Source organism: Fopius arisanus, unplaced genomic scaffold (assembly GCF_000806365.1).
Source record: "Fopius arisanus strain USDA-PBARC FA_bdor unplaced genomic scaffold, ASM80636v1 scaffold00065, whole genome shotgun sequence".
Lineage (NCBI taxonomy): Eukaryota > Metazoa > Arthropoda > Insecta > Hymenoptera > Braconidae > Fopius > Fopius arisanus.
In genome coordinates, this window is record NW_011887804.1 from 740,345 (window position 1) to 764,372 (window position 24,028).

Genomic DNA, 24,028 nt, shown 5'->3' on the forward strand with positions numbered 1-24,028 from the left:
TCTATGATATTCATTGGAATTGATAAGTCTGAAAGATATGAATGGGAGATAGTGAATTTCTTATTTCTATTTAATCTCTTCTATGGTAATCTCATGAGTATCTTACTCGTTCATTCAACAATTTATCGAATCGTAATCTCCTAAGTACTTTCAAATAAATGACCTTCAATTAATGCGAGGTATGTTCCCAAGTGTATTCATTAAGAATTAAAAATAACTAGAAAAGTGGAAGGAAAGCAAACATCAGGGAATCTAATGTACAAAGAAATTCCTCAACGACAAATAAATGTGGATTGAAGAATTTTTACAATGATAGTGGTCCTAACACTGTTCTCGATGAGGATATCGATAAATTTTAAGGCACTCTGAGTTCATTTCAAACTCTGACTGAAACATCGGGGATTAATGATGAAGAGGGCTGCAATTTATCCCTCATTTTTCTCATCAGAAAAACCCACCAACAATTATCATCCTGACGATTTACGAGATATGAATTGATATTAGAATTACTTAACATTAATAAATGCTTTTGGTACTGTCTAAACAACTACACTTTACTCTAAAAATTTTCTTATTCACCTGATAAATTGCTGGATTACACTTACGAATAATTATAAATGCATTATGGAATTTATAAAGATAATAAATGCTTCGCCTGTTCATTCGGTTTTAAATAAATCTGTACATGATGATATTTTGATTCGAGGGGAAGAACTGAAAGTCCACAGACTCTTTTGATACTTCAATGTTGTAAAAAAATTATGAAAAATTATTACTATTAATTATTAGGGGAGTATCAACTGTTTATAACGTACAAGATAAACTATATTCATATACAATATAACGTATTTAAAGTACGTACTGTCTTTCATTCAGCAGATATTCGATATTACTCTGTCGCATTGCAATGAAGAAACTGAAATAGCTAATGAGAAGCGAAGAATTTTTACCGCGAACCGAAGTTATGAGTTATGTAGCAAAAAGAGTTTGATTTTTTTTTTTAAATCATGAAAACAATCCACCGTCAACAGAGTTTATCATCAGTGAGGGACTTGTCGGCACCTTATCGACTAGTTGATCAGCGTCAAATCGTGTATACATCGATACATTCTCGATGCTCCCCAATGAAAAAGTCATCCCCCACGATAAAAATTTCGAGAAAAAAAAAAGTTTGATTCCGTATTTTAGAAGTAGCTATGAATAAACGTTCTAAGGCTTTGGCAGTGAACGAGACTCAACCGTGTTCGGTTTCTCTATTATTCGGAATGATTTTCTCAGTGGAAAAATTCCCGATTGATGGTTTCTAATTGGATTTACCGAACGGAATGGTTCTCGTGTGGGGAGTTAGAAGAATGATTTAACTGACCGTTTTCTTCTGGTTAATTTCGATAAGTGCGGACCTGTTGGTGGAAGTTGACCGGCTTCTGTGCACGATCTACAGCAGAATTTGGCATAGTACTGATGCTGACAGTATTTCGCTTTCACGATTAGATCACATTTCGCAAAGAAACTGTTGTCCTGGCAATCTGGGTGGATGTAGATTCCTGGAAGCAGAGGATTACGATTTTCATGAATCATGAGCAAGTGTTTATGATTTTTACGCGGAGTGAAATTGACGGGGTAAAATTCCCTGAGTGAACATTTACCTGATACGTTTATGTCTAATTCAGCTGAATCACTCGAGTATTCATTGGCAGCCTCGCATCGATACCTTCCAGTATCGTTGTAGCCTGCATTCGTAATCATGAGTCTATTAGCCTCTGTAATTAAATTCCCGAATTAACACTCAGATTTCTGGAATATAGTCGGCGTAATTTATTTCTAGATTATGCGAGATTTACCAGAAATCGTAACTCGTCCGTCAGTGCGAATTAAATCATCGTTTTTGAACCATAAAACTCTAGGGATTGGATATCCATCGACAGTACAACCAATACTGATTTCACTTCCCACTGGGAATTCACTTCCCGATGTTGATACGTTAACAGCCACTGGCACTGAATCGGAAAAATGGAATTTCAAATTTTATCTTTGGTATTTTTCATCGAAACCACAGAGAATTAAAAATAAATCTGAAAAGTTGTAGGAGCAAATCAATCGTAAAATTAATATTAAAAATGCAGATCATGCAACAAAGCCAAAAAATCAAGCCAATCATATGTATGTGATATTCATGCAGAATTATTATGCGAATTATTAGAAAATAATTGGTAGAAAATGGTGAAATGGTACGAGTTGATCCAATTTCTTAATTTCAATCCATTTTTGACAGTTTCTAAATCTCCGCAGTGATTCTGTAGAAAATAAAAATATTTGACAAAACCGGAAATATTTTCCGCCGACCTAAAACCATTTCTCCATCAAATCACTAAATTCTACCGAATTAATCATACGATTCACAAACTCTCCCTCACCTTTGAATCTAGCAGGTGGTGATTCAGTAAGAGGAATAACCGGAAGTGGAACATAGGGAGGTGCAATAGTTGGATAAATCGGTGCGTAAGTGATATTATATTCAGGCGCTTGAGTCCTAGCTGGTCTGTAAGGATACTGAGGGCGATCAGTAGGAGGGGCCCTCGGTGGTTGAACTAAATACTTGACAAATTCCATATGCTCAGGTTTGACATTGTAAACCGGTCCAATTGCTTGAAGTACGACAGACCAAGAAGCTGGACGTTCAATTCCATTGAACGCCTGACAAGTGTAAACCCCAAGATTGGTAATAGTGACCGATCGAATGAGAAGCGAATACTCAGGATTCTGTTCGTAATTTTCAGAGTGCAGGGGTAGCATTCTGTCACCGTGCCACCAGGTGACAGCCGGCCTTGGCCAACCCATTGCGTAACAGTACAAAGTTGTTGGGGAGTTCATTGCCACAGTCACGTGTACATTCTGCTCACCAACAATAGCCGTCGAGTGTTCGTGCGGTTCTAATTAGAGTAAATCATCACATGCACCCAGTTAGTTATCAACCCCAACAAACCACTGGTGTCATTCGTTAATTGATGATGTTAGATGTCCATTCAAATTTGAGTAAACAGTAATCAACAATCATCAGACTGACTGTCGAATTAGTACAACAATAACCCAACGCCAAATAACTACGTAATTAGATAACAATCGACTCTTGCTATATATTTTTTACATACCTATAATGTCTAATCTGTACTCTATCCTCGCTGGTGGTGCAAGCCCATTGTCAGCTATGCAGATGTAAACACCTCCATCTGTAGTGTAGAGATTTGTAATTCGTAGAGAACCATCAACAAGAATTTTTTTTCGGTCTTCAGCCTCTTGGATCTAAACAAAAAATTGTCATGAGGAACGAAAACGCCAAAAGATACTTAGTCACTTTGTTGTGGTATACTCACAACTTGCGAGTTCTTTTTCCAAGTGATGATTGGTTTTGGATCTCCACTAGTAATACAGGTCATGATGACCATTCCACCCTCTTCCGCAGAGACTTGTGGCTCCTCTGGTGTTTCAATAGCCGCCGGTTCACCACCATAAGGAGGAATTGTGATGTACGGTGCAGGGGTTGGTTCAGCTGGTTCTTGAGGAGATTCGAGGCACGAAGTTCCACAGCCGTTGTTGCAGCACTTCCTCTCGTCAGGGCAGTCGGCATCATCGCGACACTCTTGTTCACACCTAGTGCTGTTTGAAACGACTGGACAATTTCCAACTTTCGTCACAGGTCGACACTCCCCTTTGTATTCGGTGCCACCCTCTGAAGAGGCTCCGAGGATAATCGAACATCTTGTGTCGTCGGGGCAAGAAACGGATCTGCATGGGTCGACGCATCGGCATCTGCCGCAGTCCTGATCATCGACGAACTCTTCCTTTCCGTAGGGACAACGCATCTGACTGCACTCGTCCCTCGCCTCCGCGCACGGATCCTTCGATGGATTCTTGTTACCCACGTCTATTTCGTTGCTCGCTAGATAAATATCGTTCAATTTTTATGTGGAATCCGGAAATTACTTCGCCTAAGAGACATTTAATTGCTCCAGACAGGCGAAAGGTGCAATAGTTCAATTCAGACATCGGTACAAAATCACGTCACCCCCAACGCATGCAATCAATTACAATATGTCCCTTGAATCATGCAAATCATTAATCCGTAAGTGCTTACTTCTGTAACACATGTGCATACAAGACTCGAAGGTCTTGAACCTGTTACGGTTACCACCACAACCAGTGTAAACGAATGCCATGCAAGTTTGACGTTCCTCGTCGAAGTAGAAACGCTTGTAACTACCACTCGGGCAGGAACCCACGTCCACTTGTTCTCGACAGATTTCTATACCATCGATCAGTGTTAGAATCCAAGAAATTTGTTAGGTACATTCAATAAATAGTGTTAGAATTTCAGATCAGTTTCATTCCATATCCTAAAGTGTTTCGCCAATAACTCACACGGGATAGAAAGAAAAGAAGGGAAAGGAGAAAAATGGCTTTTCGGCAATGACTTTAACTGCTTTTTTCATCATCTCGAACTATCTGGCGAAACACCTTGAAAGATTGATGAAGAGACTTACCGAGATGAGAGAGGGCAGTGTCGTTTCCGGCAGGGACGGGCTCCTCCCGATGAATACAAACCGACTCGCACTCTGGTTGTGTGCTGAATCTGTTGGCATTACCGTCACAACCTCCGTAGAAGAATTGACGACACGCACGTGCACTCGGGTCATAGTAGAATTTGGGAAAAGCGCCACGACATGGACCAGAATCCACCGGTTGATTGCACATGTCTGAATAAAGGAATTACGCAAAAAAAAAATTCATTCCCGAGATGAATGTGCAATAGTACAGTTTTATAACATCTTCAAGAGCCAAGCGTCTTCTAATCAATTTTAATAAAAAAATTGGGAGATGTATTTATACTATTTTTTTAACCGATTAATAGTAATCGATGCAGTTGATGATTAACAAACCTTGGCCTTGGAATCGCCCACAAAGACGCTCGCACTGCTCTTCGGTCTGGAATCTGTTGGCATTTCCTCCGCATCCACCATAGATGAATGCTTGACACCTCTTTGATACAGAGTCGTAGTAATAAGTAGTGATATCACCACGACAAGGACCAGCATCAGCTGGAGCCATGCAGATTGGACTACTGGGAACAACTTCCACTGGAGTTGATTCAGTTGGTTTATACGGTTTAGGCCGCCTTTGACACTTGCCCTCGCACTCGACGCGATTTTGGAAACGATTTCTGTTGCCGTCACAGCCACTGTACTCGAACTCCTCGCAAGTGTCTGTGCTCCTTTCGTAATAATATTGAATAACAGAGCCACTGCAGGGACCGATGATTTTTGGCATACTGCAGACATCTGGAGTTTTCACAAGACATTGACAATTAAAAATTCTCGTCGAATCAATGTCGCGGAAATCTCTATTACAATGAAACGCGAAAATAAAATGATAATTATTCGTTTTTTTTTTAGATGAGAGTGACGCTATAATGATGAGTTATCCAGTTGAAATGCAATATCTGAAATATTTTTCTCTATCAGTGAATCGAACGAGATTTTTTTTTTTTTCTGTGAAAAATTGATGGAGTACACGTGGCAGTCTTGATTTTCGATTTATATTCGGGCGTCATACCTTGCACTTCTCCACAGCGATACTCGCACTCCTCTCTCGACTCGAATTTATTTCCATTGCTAGCGCATCCGCCATAAACAAATTGTTTACAGATTCCATCTCTGGAGTCGTAGAACCATTTTGTTTCATTATTACTGCAGGGGCCTCGTTCGTCAGGGAGGAAGCACATGACTGAGGAAGAAAAATGCTCTAGCTCGGAGTAATTCATTTTTTAAATTTACCGACTTCATTTATCTCTATTTTCACATTTGTTATCTTTATACTCCTCTCACCAATAATGTACGGTATTCGTGGAATGAATCCAATTTTCTCACATGGCGATTCGATAATGGAAAAACGGAATTCACTGACTTGAATTATGGATTATTACAATTTTTAAAATGGAACAAAGCCAAATTCCGACAATTAATCCTTGTTCCAACCTAAATCCGTCAAAGGATCAATCACCGAGTGATATTCTCACTGTGCACCGAAGCACGAAAGAATTAACCAACGCCAATTTTTTCGTGTATAATTTAACTCAATTAAGCTCTGAAAACTGAACGAAGGGTTTCTCTTTGATGTTTACATATCCGTGGCAATTAGCGGCTTAATCAAATTGTGATTAATCCTCAAAGTCCAACTGACCCGGGATGGGCAAATATTATTTTACCCTTCACATAAAAACCCCATATTGATTTTAAATTGTTCCAAAGTGATAGCAGTCTCTTATTAGTGATAAATTAAATCCTCTGCCAGTTTAATCTCCATTAACATGGGCTCTCGATGAAATCAATCTTTCAATAAAAAATGATGGAGCATGCGATTATGTCTAGATATGCTCTAAATTTTTATGAAATCATTAAACCTCAGAATCGTAACATATTGATAAGAGGATCACATAGAGATCCCACTCAGGAGGATAATCCATCTTCAACATACCTGGTGAAAATGGCCGAGGATGGGATGGGGGAGTGGCACTCGGTGATTCGCAACGATTCATACAATCGTCCTCATTAACGAAATTATTCTCGTTACCGCCGCAACCGCCGTAGTAAAATTGTCTGCAGTGTTTCTCGTAAGAGTCAAAGTACCAGCGCTGAGTATAATTGTGGCACTCACCAAGTTGCGCAGGAAGAAGACAAATGTCTTGTTCTAAATAAATAAAAAGAACCCCTCAATTATCGTATGCGTTCTCTCCGTGAGACTGCTATAGCGATTTGTTAAAAAAAAAGCTGAGTGTTCAGTATAAGTTGTGATTTATTCCATTCCTTACCAATCTTTGGTGGACAATCTTTCTCACATGCTTCTCTAGACTCAAAGTTATTTCTATTACCACTGCATCCAGTGTAATAGAACGGCATGCATCTGTTTTCGGATTGATCAAAGAACCATCTCGATAGTTTCTCGCCGCAGTTACCCTCCGCTCGTGGTAACGAGCATGAATCTAACACCATTTTAATAACACATGCAGAGTTAGAATAAACTATATCATTCATTGTTAATAATGCGTTATCTATGAGTGCAGTGTGAATTCTCATTGAAAAATTTCGAGACGAAAATTTACTACGTTTATAACGCGCGCGACCGATAAACTGATTTTATTTCTTTATCCAATATAAAATTTGATATTATAGTTTTTGTTGATTATTATTAGTTTATTCAGAAAACGGAAATTCGCCGAGAAATTGCGGTAAATAAAAAAAAAATGACTAGCTAAAAGCTATTTGAAAATAATGCCCGCTGAACCCGAGACAGGTACGTCGATAAATTACCAGTACGACTAGGAGGTGCGTAAAAGGCAACGGACGTATGCGAGAGGTATACACCCTATGGAATATCAGCGTAATCCAGCCACTACCTTCCTAAAAATTTAACACGTGCACATGGCCTAAGCTAAATCCTCGAAGAGTTTCGGCTAAAACACTACAGCTAAGCCCACCACCACCTAAATCACCGGTTTCTCCATTTTTCTCCTCAACTTTGTACCTGATATCAGGCAACGCTCCTCACAGTCTGCCCGCGTGCGGAATTTATTGCCATTGCCTTTACAACCCCCGTAAACAAATTGCCTACACGAACTGCTACTAGTATCGTAATACCATCGCAGGAGTGAACCAGGACATGGCCCAGAATCTTTGTCCAGTGCACACTCGTCTTGAGTTACTGGAATGATTGATTAATAATTCGCAAACAAAAATCATCCAAACGGATCATTCAAAAATCGTTAAAAATTTGCATTAGTGTCATCCCAATTTCCATTCAAAATTACCACGACAAATATATCAAAAGATCCCAATGAAATCCCAATGAAATCCCAATGAAATTCCAACGAACTTCCAATGAAAGGCTAATAATTTTACCTCGGCTGTGTCCAGGCTGAAGACACTGCTGTTGACAAGCACTCTCAGTCGGAAACTTGTTGGTATTCCCTTTGCAGCCGCCGTACCGGAATTGTTCGCAAGCTTGGGACTCTTTATTAAAGAACCACTTGGTAAAGTTGCCTTGACAGGGTCCGACGTCTTGTTCAAGTTCGCAAGGATTGGCATCATCTGGAACAACACAAAGAGCCTCGCACTCCTCCCGGGTCTTGAATTTGTTGGCATTTCCAAGACAGCCACCGTAGATAAACTGTCCACACTGTTTCCTCTCAGCATCGTAGTACCACGTAGGATGATACCCCTGACAGGGTCCAGCACTTTTAGGCAGAGTGCAGATATCTTTCCCTTTGGGTGTGACACACACATCCTTACATTCCTCCTGTGTGGCAAACCGATTGTCATTGCCATCACATCCACCGTACCAGAACCTGGAGCAGCCTCCGTATTTAGTATCGAAGAACCATTTGACGGTGAATTCTCGGCAGGATCCTCTGTCCCTGTCAAGACCGCAGGCAGCCCCAGGTACAGCTGGAACAGTTCTGCAGCCCTCAAAGTTTTGACCCTGTGCCTCGTCGATGCCATCGGGACAGCAGCCAAACTTCGAAGCGTCACAGGTGCATCCTGCGAAGTTGGGCCCCTTGGCGGGTGTTTGACCGTCTGAACAGCATTTGAACTGAGTATTTTCGCAGCCGCAGCCATGATTGTGAGGTCCTTTTGCAATGGTGACGCCATCCGGGCAGCAGCCGAATTGATAAGTGTAGCAGTGACAGCCTTCGAAGTTCGGTCCGGTGGCTGGTGTGAAGCGATTTGGACAGCAACCGTGTTGCGTATATTGACAGCCGCATCCTTCGTTGTTTGGTCCTCTCGCCGCGGTTGTGTTGTCAGGGCAACAGCGGAATCTACTGTATTCGCAGCCACAGCCGTAATTGTCGGGTCCTCTAGCCGGTTGAATGTTGTCTGGACAGCAGCCGTAGGCCGACGTGAGACAACAGCCTTCTGCGTTCGGCCCATGGGCTGGAGTTGTTTTGTCTGAACAACATCCGTAAGTAGTTGTTTCGCAGCTTCCATGGCATCCTTCCTCGTTATCCCCGAGTGCCGCTGTGACGTTATCTGGACAACAGCCGAAGTACGAGACTGTGCAGTTGTCGAGATTAATAACTCCACAACCTTCGAAGTTGATTCCGGTAGCTGCTGTGTGGGCATCTGGACAGCATCCGTACGTGGAGTTGTTGCAGTCTTCTTGCATTGATGGTGTAGTCGACATTTGTTCTCCTGAGACGTCAGTCCATTCAGTCTCTTCAGTGACTTCTTCCTCGCAGCCTTTACCGTCAGGTCCGGTCGCCACTCTGATGCCGTCAGGACAACAACCGTATTCAGTGACATTGCAACAACCAAGATTGTCCTGTCCAAGTGCTGGGGTTTCTTTATCTGGACAACAACCGAATTCAGTCTCGTTGCAGGGCTTCTTGCAGCCCTCGAAGTCGTTACCCTCAGCCGGTGTGACGCCGTCTTGGCAACAACCGAAGAGAGTTTCGTTACAGTGTTGTGACGGGCAGTCCTCGTTCTTCGGTCCAGCTGCCACTGAAACGCCGTCAGGACAACAGCCGTATTTAGTTTCATCGCAGGTCTCGGGTGTTGGACAGCCTTTTCCAAAGGGCCCCTTCGCCGGTGTGACGCCGTCATAGCAGCAACCGAATGCCGATGCCTTGCACGTCTTCTTCCTTCGGACTTTGCACTTGCGCATTTTTTGTTCTTTAGATATGGCGATGTCAACTGGACTAACTGTTCCGAAGATATCGAGGATCGAGGATTTCTCGGTGAGGTCTGTCTCCTCTTCTTCGGTGGTTGTCTCGTCGGTCGATGATGACACAGTCGTCTCACCTGATTCCGTCGGGAGGTCAGATTCTGTGATTTCCTCGGACACTGTTGTTTCTTCAGATACTGTGGATTCTCCAGATACTGTAGTTTCTCCAGACATTGTCGTTTCTCCAGACACTGTCGTTTCTCCAGACACTGTAGTTTCTCCAGATTGTGTACTTTCTTCAAACACTGTAGTGTCTCCCGATACAGTGGTCTGCCCAGATACTGTCGATCCTTCAGTTTCACTCTCAGTCGTCAAACCTGATTCTGTTGTCACGGTGGATTCCGAAATTTCTGTAGACAATTCTGTAGTCTCCGAAAATACTGTAGTCTCTCCAGTCTCCGTTGTCCCTCCGGATTCAGTTGTTTGGGAAGAATCTGTAGTTTCCGAGAATTGAGTTGATATGGTGGACCCAGTGGTTTCGTCAATTTCGGATATGGTTGACGATTCGGTAGTCGATCCTTCAGACTCAGTAGAAAATTCGGAGGTTGATTGCAAGTCTGTTACTCCGTCCGTTGAAATCGTTGTGGTGTCATCGGACTCACCTGTCTTTTCAGCCTCGTCAATATTCTCCGATTCATCAGGATCATACTCTCCTATCGGCTGATCGATTGTGAATGGAAGCTCAGTGCTGGAGGAAGTAGTAATGGCCTCTGTCGAACTTGAGAATGAATTTTCCGTTGTACTGATATCTGTACTAGATTCTGTGCTCGATTGAGAAACTTCCGTTACAGTAGATTCAGTCATTTCAGATACGGTAGATTCAGTTTCAGAAGATGGTGTAGTTTCTGTAGATTCAGTGGTGACCGTCTCTGTAGTTTCAGTCGACTGAGAAGCATCGGTAGATTCGGATGAAGAGACAGTCGTTTCTTCACTACCGGAGTCAGAAGAAGCTGTGGTAATGTCTGAAGTGTCTGAAGCGGTAGTCAATTCTACTGTAGTTTCTTCGCTAGATTCCGAAGCTGATGGTGAAGAATCAGATGAAGCCTCAGTTGAAAAGTCAGACGAAGACGTCGATGAAGTGTCAACTGAAGACTCACTTGAAGAGTCAGACGAAGGCGTCGATGAAGCCTCAAATGAAGACTCAGCAGAAGAGTCAGTCGAAGATTCAGTCAAAGAGTCAGACGAAGTGGTAGATAATGAATCAGAAGACCCTGATATAGTCGTCTCTTCACTTGGGGTTTCCGTAACGGCTGACGACTGCGTACTTGATTCTGAAGCTTCACTATCACCTGAAGACTCAGTAATGCCTGATACCTCAGTCGTTCCTTCGGAACTGGCAGATTCGGAAATTCCAACAGATTCAGTCGACGCAGAGCCTTCAGTCGACTGTTCGCTTGTAGAAGATTCTGTGATCTCCGGAATATCGTTCGACTCAGAAGTTCCACCAGTTTCTCCACTACCTGAGATCCCTGTGATCTCCGTCATCTCTGTATCTATTACACTGGACGTGTCATCAGTTGAACCACTACCCTCCGGCGTCGACAGATCAATGTCTACGATCGAGCTTTCAGTGTAGATTGAACTGAATAATGTGAACTCTCCATCACCACTTCCCCAACCACTGGTGTAACCACTTCCATCGTCCAATGGTGAAATATCCCCCCGAGGGCTATCGCTCATCATATCATCGGTAACTGCAGTGCTATCTGTGTCGCCAGAAACGGCTGATGGTGTCGATCCTGTCTCACCATCACCCAAACTTAATGAAGACGTAACAAACTCCTCATCCTCATAAACCAAACAGTCGTCCTCTTCATCGGTAGGAGGAGTTGGCTCACTCACGGCCACAGGAATCACTTGGTCCTCATCGCAGGGCTGTTTGTTACACTCCTCATTGCTGAACATTATCGTATCTGCATCGCAATTGGATAATGATACAACCATGTTGTCCTTCATGCAGATGACCTTACGGGTACGATCACCAACGCCACAAGGTTTTGTACACTCACTCCATGGTCCAGCGAACCACTCACCCTTGCATTCCGTCACTATTCCAGTACATTCTTTGGTATCGTTGTAACGATTCTCAGCAGCGCACTTCTCGTCTTCCACTTTCTTCAATGTTACGTCGTCCTCGAATGTTCCACAGAAAACTTTTCGCGTTTGAACCCCTGTGCCACATTTCGCTGAGCACTCGCTCCACTGAGTCGCATACCACTGATAGTCACATCCTTGTGAATGCTCGCATTCACGCGTCAATTCAGGTTTCTTCTCCGGATCGCATTTGTCGTCCGGGTAGACTGTACCATCTTGTGTAGCACAATGTGCTGTACGCGTTTCCTGAGTTAAGCCGCATTTTTCGTCGCACTGTAATTAATTATTATAAGACGATATAAGAGACTTTCGTGAAGCCTCTTCATTCGTCATTGAATGTATCCGATAAATCGGTAATAAATGAAACATTGTCGGTATGTTCAGGATTTTTTCCCGCTGTAGGAAATTGAACGAACCTAGTCGTTCGATCGTTCGTTTACAGTATGAAAGGCTTTCTCTTTTGTTTAGATTCTTGTAGTGTTTCTGGGGAACTGTTTGTTTATTGTGGGGAACTGTTTGTTTATTCTGGGGATTACTGTTGTGTTACTTACCCCGCTCCACTGAGAGGTGACCCAATCGAGTCCAGCGCAAGGACGTAATTCACAGGATTTCTCTTTCTCCGGTACCTCACCCTCGCACGCCGAATCCTCCAAGACTTCAATTTTTCCGTCTTCGTTCTTCTTGAAACAAGTCACTTTACGCGTTTGCTTACCTTCTCCGCACAAATGATCGCACTGAAAAATATTTAATGAATATTGAAATTTATAATTAACGGGAAATGTGAGGAGAGAAAAATGGGATTATCGTACCGGTTTCCAAGGGCCCAAGTGCCACTGGGGACACGTTACATTCCTGTTGCATTCCTGGGTGGTCTCACCCTTCGCTCCAACTTTCTCGACACAAGCTGAATCGTCGATGATAGCTGGGATACCACCGACCACGATCTGCTGGCATCTGATCTCTCTGTGACGCTCACCACCGTCGCCGCACTGTTTGCTACAGGATCCCCATTCACTTGAGATCCACTCAGGTGGACAAGATACCTCATTGCAAGATTGAGTGGCAATAGGCTGTAGTTGAGGATCACAGAGATTTTCATCTACAGGCTCGTTGTCACGACGACGCACGCAGTTGACAAGTCTTGATTGAAATCCTGGGGATTTTTTTGTTTTAATTTTCATTCATCGTTGTTTCAATTAATGCGTGTAACTCCTCGTGTCATAAAAAATTTCACAATTTGACAAAAGGAAAAAGAGGAAAATTTGCTGAAGCAATCTTACCGCCTCCACAAGTAGCACTGCACTCAGAGAATTCATCAGCAGTCCACGTGTAACTATCCGGATTCCCTTGAGGCGAAAATTTCTTCGGTATGCTGTACTCATACTGCACACCGACATTGTGATCTTGGTAGAGAAGCTTTTTGAAAAATTGAAAGAGTCACATTTAGTGGATAAAAATAAGAGTAATGATAAAAGTTTGAGTAAATGGGGTAACTGGAATTCTTGAGAGAACTGGAGTGGCTCTGATGGGGTAGAAAGAGGGAATAAATATTGTGAGTACTCACGACTATATAAATTGCCTCGGTTGTTGGTCCCAGGGTAGTGATAGTGTCCGGCGCTGAGAAACCCTGTGGATCTCGGGCGTAATGGAATACAGTACCGGCGAATCTCAAACTCCTTGGAAAATCAATTCTCCAGTTACCATTGAGATAGTAATGACCGGACGTGTTTCGAATTGCTGCAATACCATAATTTTTCATCAAATTCCATTAACATTCCTCGCAATTAGATTTTATTAATCAAATTATTGGGGTAATGGAGGTGAGTTTACCGAGGTAATTATTTGAGGGGGATGCTTCCTTCACAACGATATTAGTTGCACCCTCAGGAATAAGAAGAATGTCGACGTACCCTGGAACGAGATTTCAATCGAATTCCATGAATTATTCAAGGTGATGGAATTAACGGATTTTTAGCATTTATTTTTTATTAATTTTCCGGTACTTACCGCCTTGTAGGTCATCTGTGTCAAACAGACCGTTTACTGTATTACAATCGGAGCCGTCACCACCGCATTCTCTACAGGCATCTTCACGTGCGTCACTTCCTAACATCATGTCACACCCCACAGGCTACGAATTACCAGAAAAATCCATGAATTTATATGCAAAAACACTAGAGCAAGTAATCACACCGTTAAAAACTTGGAGAAATTTTCTAACACCAAAGGTACAATTCTTTTTTCAAGAATTTCAAACAATATCACATTTCTATTTTATCTTTTTGAATTCCGCGTTGAGAACGCGAAACGTGATCCAGTGAATTTATACTTTGAGAAGTTTTTTGTTCATTATTTCGTTCGAGCACTGAAACAATCAACTTTTCGAGAAAAAAAAATCACTGACGAGATACACCGTCCGTCATACATTTTTTTTTTTCCAAGACTGCACATACAAGGAAAATTCATTGGCTCGGAAAAAAATATAGTATTTTTCATCAAAGGAATAACATACCAAACATTTTCCCTCGACACAAACATCATTTTTTTCAGCATCGCAGGGCGTACCGTCGATTACAGTGAGTTTGTGTCTGTAAAAGAACCGCTCACCCCTTGGCATGCAGTTGAGCTCACACTTGTTTGCTCCACCGGTGTACGGTATCCAGCTGGCAAGTGAAATAAAGTATAAATTGTTTTTTTTTTCATTCAAAACCCAGTTGTACAAACATACATAACAAGAGGAAATATTCTACATTGGCTCGGTCGGTCTTCTGGTGTCTCGTCCAGGAAATCCTTTATTCAATATTACCCGGATTTCCTTGGGCTGCACTCCAGAATACCCTCGTGCCAGGATATTACGGAGAAAGTTGTAATACTTACTCATAAAATACACCCTCGAATGGCACTGTGTTGAATTCGGCACACTGTTCACCACGGAAGTCTGTCGTGTTGGAGCAAGGCTGGGGGATACATAAAATATTATAGTTTTGCACTTTAACGAAATTACCCCTGAAATGAGATATCATTTTGATGTCATATCGACTATTGAATTTTATATTTTCAGTGAATGTACCGGTAAATTATCAGCCGGTGTTTTTAATTTTGCCAAGGGCCACTCAACGGTCGACTGTCATCACTTGCAATTATCTTCACTCCCTTTATATTATTATTATTATTAATATTTTGTCGGGTCCCAAGTGTTTCCCCGAAAGAATTATCGAAGGAATGCTCAAGAAAGCCAAAGTCAAACGACTAGATAAACAACTAGGGGAACCGCCCCTCCGGTTGAATAATGAAAGATGGTTAACCCCGCAGGTGATGTACTTGAAGGATAACGTCTTCTGGTGGTCTCGTGGGTACGACCGGGGCTTTCCCCTCATCACTCACGTGTACATGACCATCATCGAGTTCCTGATGAAAATTTAGACGTACCACAGCGGCACTGAAGTGCACAGTTCCACAAATGTATGAGTGAATCCACCAATAATACCGATAAATTGACCTGGATAAAAGGGTAGGCGTACACATGCTCCAGGTTAAACGAAAAAGATGTCCCTAGGGAGGTAAGTAGGATGGACTGTTTGAATTTATGGTTTGAAGTGGGGGAAATACTCTTACGTGGGCTGGATAGAATATTTCTGTAAGAGGGAATAAACGAGGAAGGGGATGTGGTTGGAGGTATTGGTGACAGGGTGACGAGGGAATATTGCTCTCCTCCTTGGTTTCTCAGGCCAATGTCCAGATGAGGTATTTTCTTTGGAGAACACTGAGACGTCGAGTCTGTTGGGAGTTTAAGTTTAGAATGAGTTATGTGGCTTGCCCCTATGTATTCATCTCCCTTGTTTAGCTTGAGCTACTGGACTTACAACTGTCATGAAGTATGTCTTCACCTAGGGAATATAGATGGGCTAGCGAGACAAATCGCTCTTCTATTGTTGAAATCTATTTTCAACGGAGAATGTGGGACAGATTGAGGGTATTAATGTTTGCGGTTTTATCATTTATATTTCAGGGCTGAGTAATCTCGGAAATGAGAATATTGAAAAAATAAAGAAGTAAGAAAACAACAATATAATTAAAAGAAAAAATTTCGCAAAAATTTCTAGAAAATTATTTAAAAAATTTTTCGAAACAAATTTTTGAAAAATTTTCCAAAACATTCCCAAAAAATGGAATTGTTTTGTTACCCGAACTTTTTATTGAACTTTAGTAACGTCTACTACATGTGGATTTCAGCACCGGAATTTTAACTATTTTATTTTCTCCGAGCAATTTTGACGTCGGATCCAATCAATAAAGACCAGCGAACGCTTGGAATTCTTCAGGTGAGTTTTATTAAACTTGACTCCCATAATAAGACTAAATTTTTTATATGAGAATCCGCAGAGAACGAGGATCAAAAGATGATAGAGTTATCGAACACTAAGACAAGATTTTCAATTGATTTTTTTTATGTTGAGGAAGTGCCGATTTTTTAAACCTTTCTGAATTTTTAATTGAATGAGTTTGAATTGAATTAAATTAAACTCAATTAAAAACACTAGGTAATTTTCATTTGCTTTAACAATTCAAGAAAATTGGGCAATCGAAGAAATAATTGCGAGAACTTTCCGTGGGATTTTTCAAGAATCGGAAAATTTAAATGTCATTTTCGAGTGTAATTTTCCAACGGTATTAAGACGAAGATTGAGTGTCCTAGGAACAATATACCGATACAAATAATCTCTTTATCGGTGAATTGGATCTTGGGTGACAGGGACACAGGAAATAAAGGAAGTGAGGGAGTTATAGGTATATTGCCGAGATAAAGGACGGGATGAAGTAGAACTCTGAAATTCTTTATCAACCCAGAGACGACTAATTAATTCAGGGCAGAGTCGTCAGTCGACAGTAGAAGTGAGCATCTGTCTTTCTACCTGCACTCAACTCTGTCTTGAGACTTTTATTTCGTTCATCCCAACGTAATTGCACAATTGCACTTGAAGTACGTGGCACTCGCATTAATTGAAGGAGTGAATTTGTTAAAGGTGAAAATGATAAATAGAAAAGTCGAAGACAAATCTGAGTCAAGGAGTGACAATGAAAAATTACATCAAATGCACCGCGGACATTTTCCGATAAAAAATTATAAGGATAAATGGATCCTCTTCAATCGTCCGGCAAAAAAAAATACTTTAAAAATTACTTACTAGTACTAGTATTTTTTACAGCTTGAAAAATGGCGGTCGATTCAATGGAATTCATATCGTTGGGTGAATAGATATCAAAGATTAAGGACTAATTAATAAAAATTATTTATGAAAAATATGTTCATCCCCTATTCAATTAAATTTCATTATTTTAAATTTCTTACCTGAATATTACAGGAGAAGAACCGCCTTTTGGCACCTGTACACCGGTCATACCCATTGTCACTGAAACAAAAAAAAAACAAAAAAACCTTTTTGATTTCCTTCATCATATAAATTTCCAATCGAATGAAAAGTAAAGGGTGAAAATCTAATCGGCGCTCACAGACCGTTGGGTTTTCCCCTTTTCTCCCACTTCTGTGGCTTTTCTCTCAGTTCTCAAGGAAAAGTCGAACGAATTTATATGCGAGAGGAGAACGAGCCAGAAATTCACATACATAAAAAACCAAAGTCCAGTTAAAGTCCCTCACTTGATCTTTTATATTATTTTCACTCTCCACCCCCGTCACCCCATTTTTTTAAACCGCTTTGCGCTTTAGTTTTCTCGTTCCTCCCCATTCTTGCTTTCTAATAATTCAACTCTTTTAACCAGAAAGAATCGCACAAGTAGAAGGTGAAAAGAGGGAGAATGCCTGGTGGCTATTAAATTCGGGTTACCGATAAAACCGGTTTTCACTGGTGAATTATTATTTCAGCGCCTCTCTCTGCACTCCGATGGCTCTCCACTGTGAGTGCGATTAATGGATTTTTTTTATTCATAGTCTTTTGTATTAAAATTTCACGTACCGCACGCTCGTCATTTCCATTTTTTTCATTTCTATTCAATTTGGGGAAACAATTGGAGAGAAAATTTTTTTTTTAACGACACGGTTAATTAAATACCCCGGATAATCATGATAATGGATATTACAGGAGCTGGAAAATATTTTTAAACCGTTGGTTCAAATATTGGAATGGAATTTCATTTCGGGCGGATTAGCCCCGTGATGAGACGAATTTGATGGTAATAATTGGCAGTGATGTTGGTCAATGCTTGGCAGCCGTTTTGCTGAGGTTGACGTGTTGGAAATTGATACTCACTCTAAGTCGAGACATCTTCTCGACTGATGGGCAACACCACCTCCACATGAGCGAGAGCATGAGGATGGGGCAGACCAGGGACCCCAGAGGCCCTCCTCTGGGTCTTCATTGTCTGGTACGAAACTACTTGGGACGTAACCTTCTCCGTGCTGTCTGCGATGTCTCAAATGTCTGAATTTCAAGTGATTCTGAAAAAAAAAATCATTACACAAATTAAATTACGTTAAAATCATTAAAATTTATACATTAAAATTCCCTTCATATGGGAATCCAAATATAAATATTTGCGTTGAAATCTGTGGATTTTTCTGTTTCTCAAATAATAAATAAATGAATAATAATTTAATTTCAAATTTGATTTCAGAGTAACTGATTTTAAAATAGATGAACTTTAACTGCGATTATTTTATTTGCGTTGTAATGAGAATTTTCGTAATGTTGCTCTTTCGAGGGGCTTGTAAAAAAGACATTAGACAATATGAGACGTTAATTACAGACACATCGTCCAAGACAATACGTATATTTTTGCGTGCTCGTTTGGAGGAGAATGGGGTAGAATAAGGAGGAAGAGAATATATCTTGAGTTACAACTCTGGCGTTCACCCTCTAATTACATCTGCCGTGCACACGTCGTAACACGTGCGATGAGGGCAAAACGAGAAAACCTGAGTAACTCACTGTCTCACTCTGTCCTCGATTATTATCGTATTACGCTTTCCAGTTGTTAACGTTAAATCGCGCAAGCGTTTAACTTAATTCCCCGTTGCCTCCATTATTCGGCTAAAAACAGTCATGTTCACCGTGATTTTTTCACGCATCGTGGAATACATTTTTCAGATAAATAAGTCGATGATTACTCCGTAGAAATATCCGAGAATCGATGACGGAATTTTTTCGATTGGAAAAAAAAATGAATTTTACAAAAGTTCATTCGAATTTATTAATCGAAAATTCGAAATATTTGATAAAGTTCTTAATTTTTATTCGATAAAATCCGGACTCGTTCCATCGAATTTCGGATCAATTAACAGATCAAGAACAAATCCGATATGAAGGGGAGGATAATTAATGGAGTATATCAGCCACCGAGCGGTTATTCGTATAAATCATAAAAATTTATGTTTACTCGTGGATTTATGAATTTTTCTCTCGTTCTTTTTATTTAATTCGTTTTATCGTGCAGCCAACATTTCCCGTGGGTTTTTCAACAACCGAGGGGGTTGAAAAAAGTAAAACAGAATGGAGAGACAAAAAAAATAGCGGGCATTCGTACAAAATGCCGATAATTTTATTGCAGCCAAAAAGCGTGAGTACTGGGAGTGGTGTGGCAGTTGGGATTTTACAAGCTCTGCTCTGAACACGTGCCAGTTCAACCTGGCCCATTGAAATGTTATACGACGTCCGTGTACATATTTTCGTTGCACCGAGTTACTCGATTTCACATTAAATTATGGTTACGATGGAATGAACGTTTTCACAAATCTGAATTCAGAAATGGAGATCAGAAGTTGAGGGAATAATTGAACGAGCTCCTGCGAGTATGAGGCTGCAATTTTTTAAAATCGCAAATTGCATTGGGGACAATGAGTTGCCCCAGGGGACCTGATAATTTCCCATTCTGGATTATTTCCACAATTTTCTGGCTGTATTTCTTGTTACTCGGGTAGAACGTTTATTAAATATCAAGTTGCTATTTTCATTCAACCCCTGGCTCTCGGTATTCCCTGCAATTAACTAATAGAGCAGCGAATTTCGGATGAAAAACATTGGAGTTGTGTAAGACAAATGGATTAATGGATCGTGCTGACAGTTTGAGGGCCTAAAGTTCATTAAATTAACGCAGATAACAACAGTATCTAGAGTGGCGGACAAGTAACAAGTTGTTGAACTATAAATCACACGATTAAAGTGTGTCTCGACTGGTGACTAACATTTGAATTGCGGTTACAGGGCTTGCAGACCGCTGTCAGCTGCCCAACAAAACTGCCATGTCAATTCCAAGTACAACTTGCATGAGTCATTGGCAATAACAAGAGTAATTTATTCCTTGGATTGGCAGGGCGTTTAATAAGTCAATGCGTCTGACAGCAATAAAGAATTCCGTGAAGCTTCAGTACAAGCCAAATGGATTAACCCTCAAAGAAATTGAAACTTACACTAATGAATTAATTATTGCCAGCCCTACAATAATTAATAATTCTTAATAACTATTTTCATATGTTAATTTTGTTCAACTTTTTCATTCAACAAAAATAATAGAGACATATTGAGAGAAAAAATTGAAAAATTAATGAATAAATTATGGGGAATAGAATTATATTTGGGTGATTACGGAATTTTTATTCGTGAATTTACGAAAATACCGTGACTATTCGCACGCTTTCCCACCGGATCAGTACGATTTCACGAAAATCAACAATTACGAAAACTAGGGAAGAGGTCATAACCGATGTGGTTTACTGACCCCAACAAACAATTCCACTTTTATAGTCACGTTCAAGTTCCGCGTCAACGGGTAACTCGTTATTATCTTTTTATTCATAACTCATCCCCTCTTTATACACCAAGCTAATTCATGCTAATGCCACCACCGTGTAGTCACGTGTCAAGGAAGTGCAATGGCCTCATCTCTAAAACCCGTGGGAGTATCTCTCAACTCTGCCAAAAATAAAAATTGAAAATACTCCAAGTGCCAATAATATCATTTTTTCCCTCATCCATTTTAATTCACGCAATATTTATTTGCATTTACGACTTGTACTTCCCACGACAACCAAGTGTTTCAACTCCTATTAATCCTCAAATTAATCACCCTTAACAACCCATTCCCTTTAAAATTAACTATATGATCGTCTTGAAAGCAAATACGTGTAATTATATGTAATCATCAATAATTGATTAATCATTCAATAATAAAATAATAATACAATTTTAAGTATAATTAATTTTCAAGAGAATTGCGAACTTATCGGAATGCCAAGTCTTTCCAATCTCGGGAAATAACTCTTCCACAAAAATCTAACCAGCCGCTATCGTTAGCTCTCTCTACAATAATGACCAATTACATTGAATTATCCATGCTGGAATTACCCTCAACAACTATTCTCATCTCCTATGGATAGTGCAGAAGTGGAGGGTAAAAAAATAAAAGAAAACAAATAGAGGGTTACGTTTTTCACGCTCACTATCTCTCACCACGCCCTGTTAATAAGCCCCCAGTAAATTTTTCTAATGAACCATGGATTAAAGGGTACGTAAAAATATCTTCACGAAAAATAAAGGAGACAACCAGTCCAGTTTATAATGCTCTTAATTTAGGATTTTTCCAACTGAATTAAAGTTTTAATGGGCTCGGGTATATTAAGGAATATAACACACATGCTCTCGGTGTTTTCGGCGAAGTTTAAGAGGTTTAACGTCACGTGTGGGGTTCATTGAACATTGAGGTAGGTCATGAAACATGAGATTTAATCCGAGAGAATCATGCAGAGTTTGTGGAACAACTCCAATATGACGAGGGTCGAGCTACACCGGACGAACCTTTTTATTAATTATTTTAAGGGCTCCCAACAAACATTGCAATAAATATATTCTTCAATTTGGCGAATGGTCAGGCTAAACGTGATTTAGAGGGGAAAAAATAATGAAATTTTAATGCAATCTCGTACCGAGGGGGAACAGGCTGATCGGTCTGGCTATTGACCAGTTTTTTCATGAAAATGTTGGAATCTAAGGGAGATATCGAAATTTGTGTTATAACCATTTTTGTAGAGCTAGTTGAATTTTCTAGAAAAGACATTTATGAAAATTCCGCTATCACCCGGTGTTTCCGAGATTTTACTGAAAATTTCACCGAGAAAAATTCACTGATCAGCTTGACAACTTCGCCATTGAATTTTTCAGTGGATGTCTTTATATTAAACGCAAATTCTAATAAATTACATAATTGCCATTTTTATATCCCTGAAACTTCCGCAATTTCTCTGAATTTTTTCATCTCATTATTCCTGAAATACATGGATTTTCTCGTCAATAGTAAATTGGCTTGACAAAAGTAATTATTTATTCCCAGTATATATGTATAATAAATACATATTTCGCATATATACCGGGTTTTTCATGCGAAAAGACGATATAACGGAATTCTAATGAAATATTTTAATCTCGACATTGTCTTGGAGATTATTGCAAATATTACGATGTCTCTTTATTTTTTATTCCTCCAGTGGAGACGGTAAATCAACTCTCTTGTGTTTACACTATCATCGATCATGTGTTGTTTTCTTTTGCAACACGAGAGAGAGGAACACGAGTGTGTAATAAAGTATACAAAAAAAAGAAGGAAGAGTGAATTGCAGAAGTATTCGAATACACGAGAGAGGAGGATAGGTGTAGAACGTAGTGGAATGCCGCCAGGACTCGTTTTGGCTCCGGACGTACCTCTCCAAGATCCTTTTTTTTTATTTCTCCAAGATCCTCTCCTTCTCTCTCAATTCTGTCCCGGTTTGAATCTATCCAAGGTCATACCTGAATCCCTTTCAACGCATGGACAGGGATTCAGATATTTTTTTGGAGGTGAGACAGATCGAGTTTTCAGCAAAAAGTTCGTGATTATCCAATGAAAATCCATTGCTACAGTTATTATTATTTACAGATACACTGAGAAAAATCATTACTTTTGCCAACTGAATTTATTGGGGGAGTGCAGTAATTTCCAGAGGAATTTTTCATTGTTATTTAATTATTCTTACGTATCATTATTTTTATTTGATATTGGGACTTACGTGACGACCCGAGGTCTCGTGTAATTGGCATAATGTGAGTGATAAGAGCAGCACCAACGACCTGGAATCAAATGAAAATCACAATTATAGATTAATGACTTGATAATCAGAGCTAATCAGTTTTATTAATTTTCTTTTACTTCATTTTTAATGGGCAAGAAGAATGAACAAGTATTTTAATACATCGATCAATTGAGATCCGTCTGGACTCATCAAGTTTGAAGTAGATACTTTTTTTCTACTGAAATTCCTGATTTGAGAAAAATTATCGGTAGCGGAACCGGAAATATTATAATCGGTAGATAGCGAAATGAGGACTTTTCACAAATTCGACATTTATTTTGGGATTTTTATGAAACTTTCATATGATACTCTCTCAAAATCTTGAAGGCACCCCATATCATGTTATGACAGGACAAGCCTTTGGGTTAAATCTGACAAGTAAACTCCCCACCGTAAGTCCACGGGATTATCGTGAATCGATAATGTCCCCGCTCGTTTCACAAAATCCAGGTTACAATATCCTGAGATAAATCTCAGGTGCTCATTATTCCAAACACGATGGCAAATAAAACAAAAATAGTTATCCACTTCGCTATTCCACTGGACTTTTTAATTTATTTTTCATGCAACGATCAAATCGTGATTCAATCGAAAGTGAATATTTCCTCTGTCATTGAATGCAATCACGAGATCGATGAGTACGAGCGATTCGAGCACAAACCGCGAGTTATTACGAAAGGTAACAACAGAGAAATGATTGTACCGCAGAAAATTACCAGTTGGTAAGTTTGAATTGACTCTATGATATTTTTCCAAAACTCCCCTAATCAGATTTTTATTAAATAACAATCTGAGAATTATCTCTCGTGGATAGGATTTTTTTATTTCAGCCGGGTACTGAATTTATGAAAGAACATGAAATTCCAAATATTTATGGAGAGGAATTCGAAGGTCTCATGGGTTGCCAAACAAAAAGGTAAATAAAAAATGTGAAGAGAGTACAAGTCTCGGTGAGTGCGGTTCAAGTGCAAGGCGGTATAGGGTCGAGGCCTCGACCGCGAGAAATAAAAGACCTAGTGCGACGCTTTTACAATCAGCATTTGTAGAAGA

The 24,028-nt window shown here is 40.1% G+C and overlaps 1 protein-coding gene across 1 annotated transcript; it reads right to left on the reverse strand.

Annotated features, from left to right (window-relative positions):
• Nucleotides 1-13: 13 nt before the first annotated feature.
• Nucleotides 14-22,971, reverse strand: Ppn (Papilin). The gene is made up of 24 exons (XM_011309275.1): nucleotides 22,916-22,971; nucleotides 18,132-18,319; nucleotides 17,216-17,276; nucleotides 14,743-14,822; nucleotides 14,378-14,528; nucleotides 13,873-13,996; nucleotides 13,696-13,776; nucleotides 13,430-13,602; nucleotides 13,146-13,281; nucleotides 12,675-13,018; nucleotides 12,417-12,599; nucleotides 7,950-12,138; nucleotides 6,863-7,033; nucleotides 6,529-6,741; nucleotides 5,608-5,778; nucleotides 4,935-5,333; nucleotides 4,539-4,751; nucleotides 4,133-4,300; nucleotides 3,372-3,937; nucleotides 3,150-3,300; nucleotides 2,415-2,930; nucleotides 1,842-1,997; nucleotides 1,647-1,760; nucleotides 14-1,544 (listed from the first exon to the last, which is right to left on the reverse strand). The coding sequence occupies exons 5-24, from the start codon at nucleotides 14,480-14,482 to the stop codon at nucleotides 1,345-1,347; spliced, it is 8,373 nt and encodes a 2,790-aa protein (XP_011307577.1). The 5' UTR covers nucleotides 14,483-14,528; nucleotides 14,743-14,822; nucleotides 17,216-17,276; nucleotides 18,132-18,319; nucleotides 22,916-22,971; the 3' UTR covers nucleotides 14-1,344.
• Nucleotides 22,972-24,028: the final 1,057 nt, after the last annotated feature.

Excerpts from the sequence above, each read along its gene's own strand:
- Ppn (XM_011309275.1), bottom strand. The coding sequence starts at position 14,482 with ATGCCAAGGGGTGAGCGGTTCTTTTACAGACACAAACTCACTGTAATC. Across the intron at positions 6,742-6,862 it reads AGATTGTCCACCAAAGATTG|AACAAGACATTTGTCTTCTT; the intron begins GTAAGGAATGGA and ends TTATTTATTTAG. Across the intron at positions 1,998-2,414 it reads ACCACCTGCTAGATTCAAAG|TGCCAGTGGCTGTTAACGTA; the intron begins GTGAGGGAGAGT and ends TTTCCGATTCAG.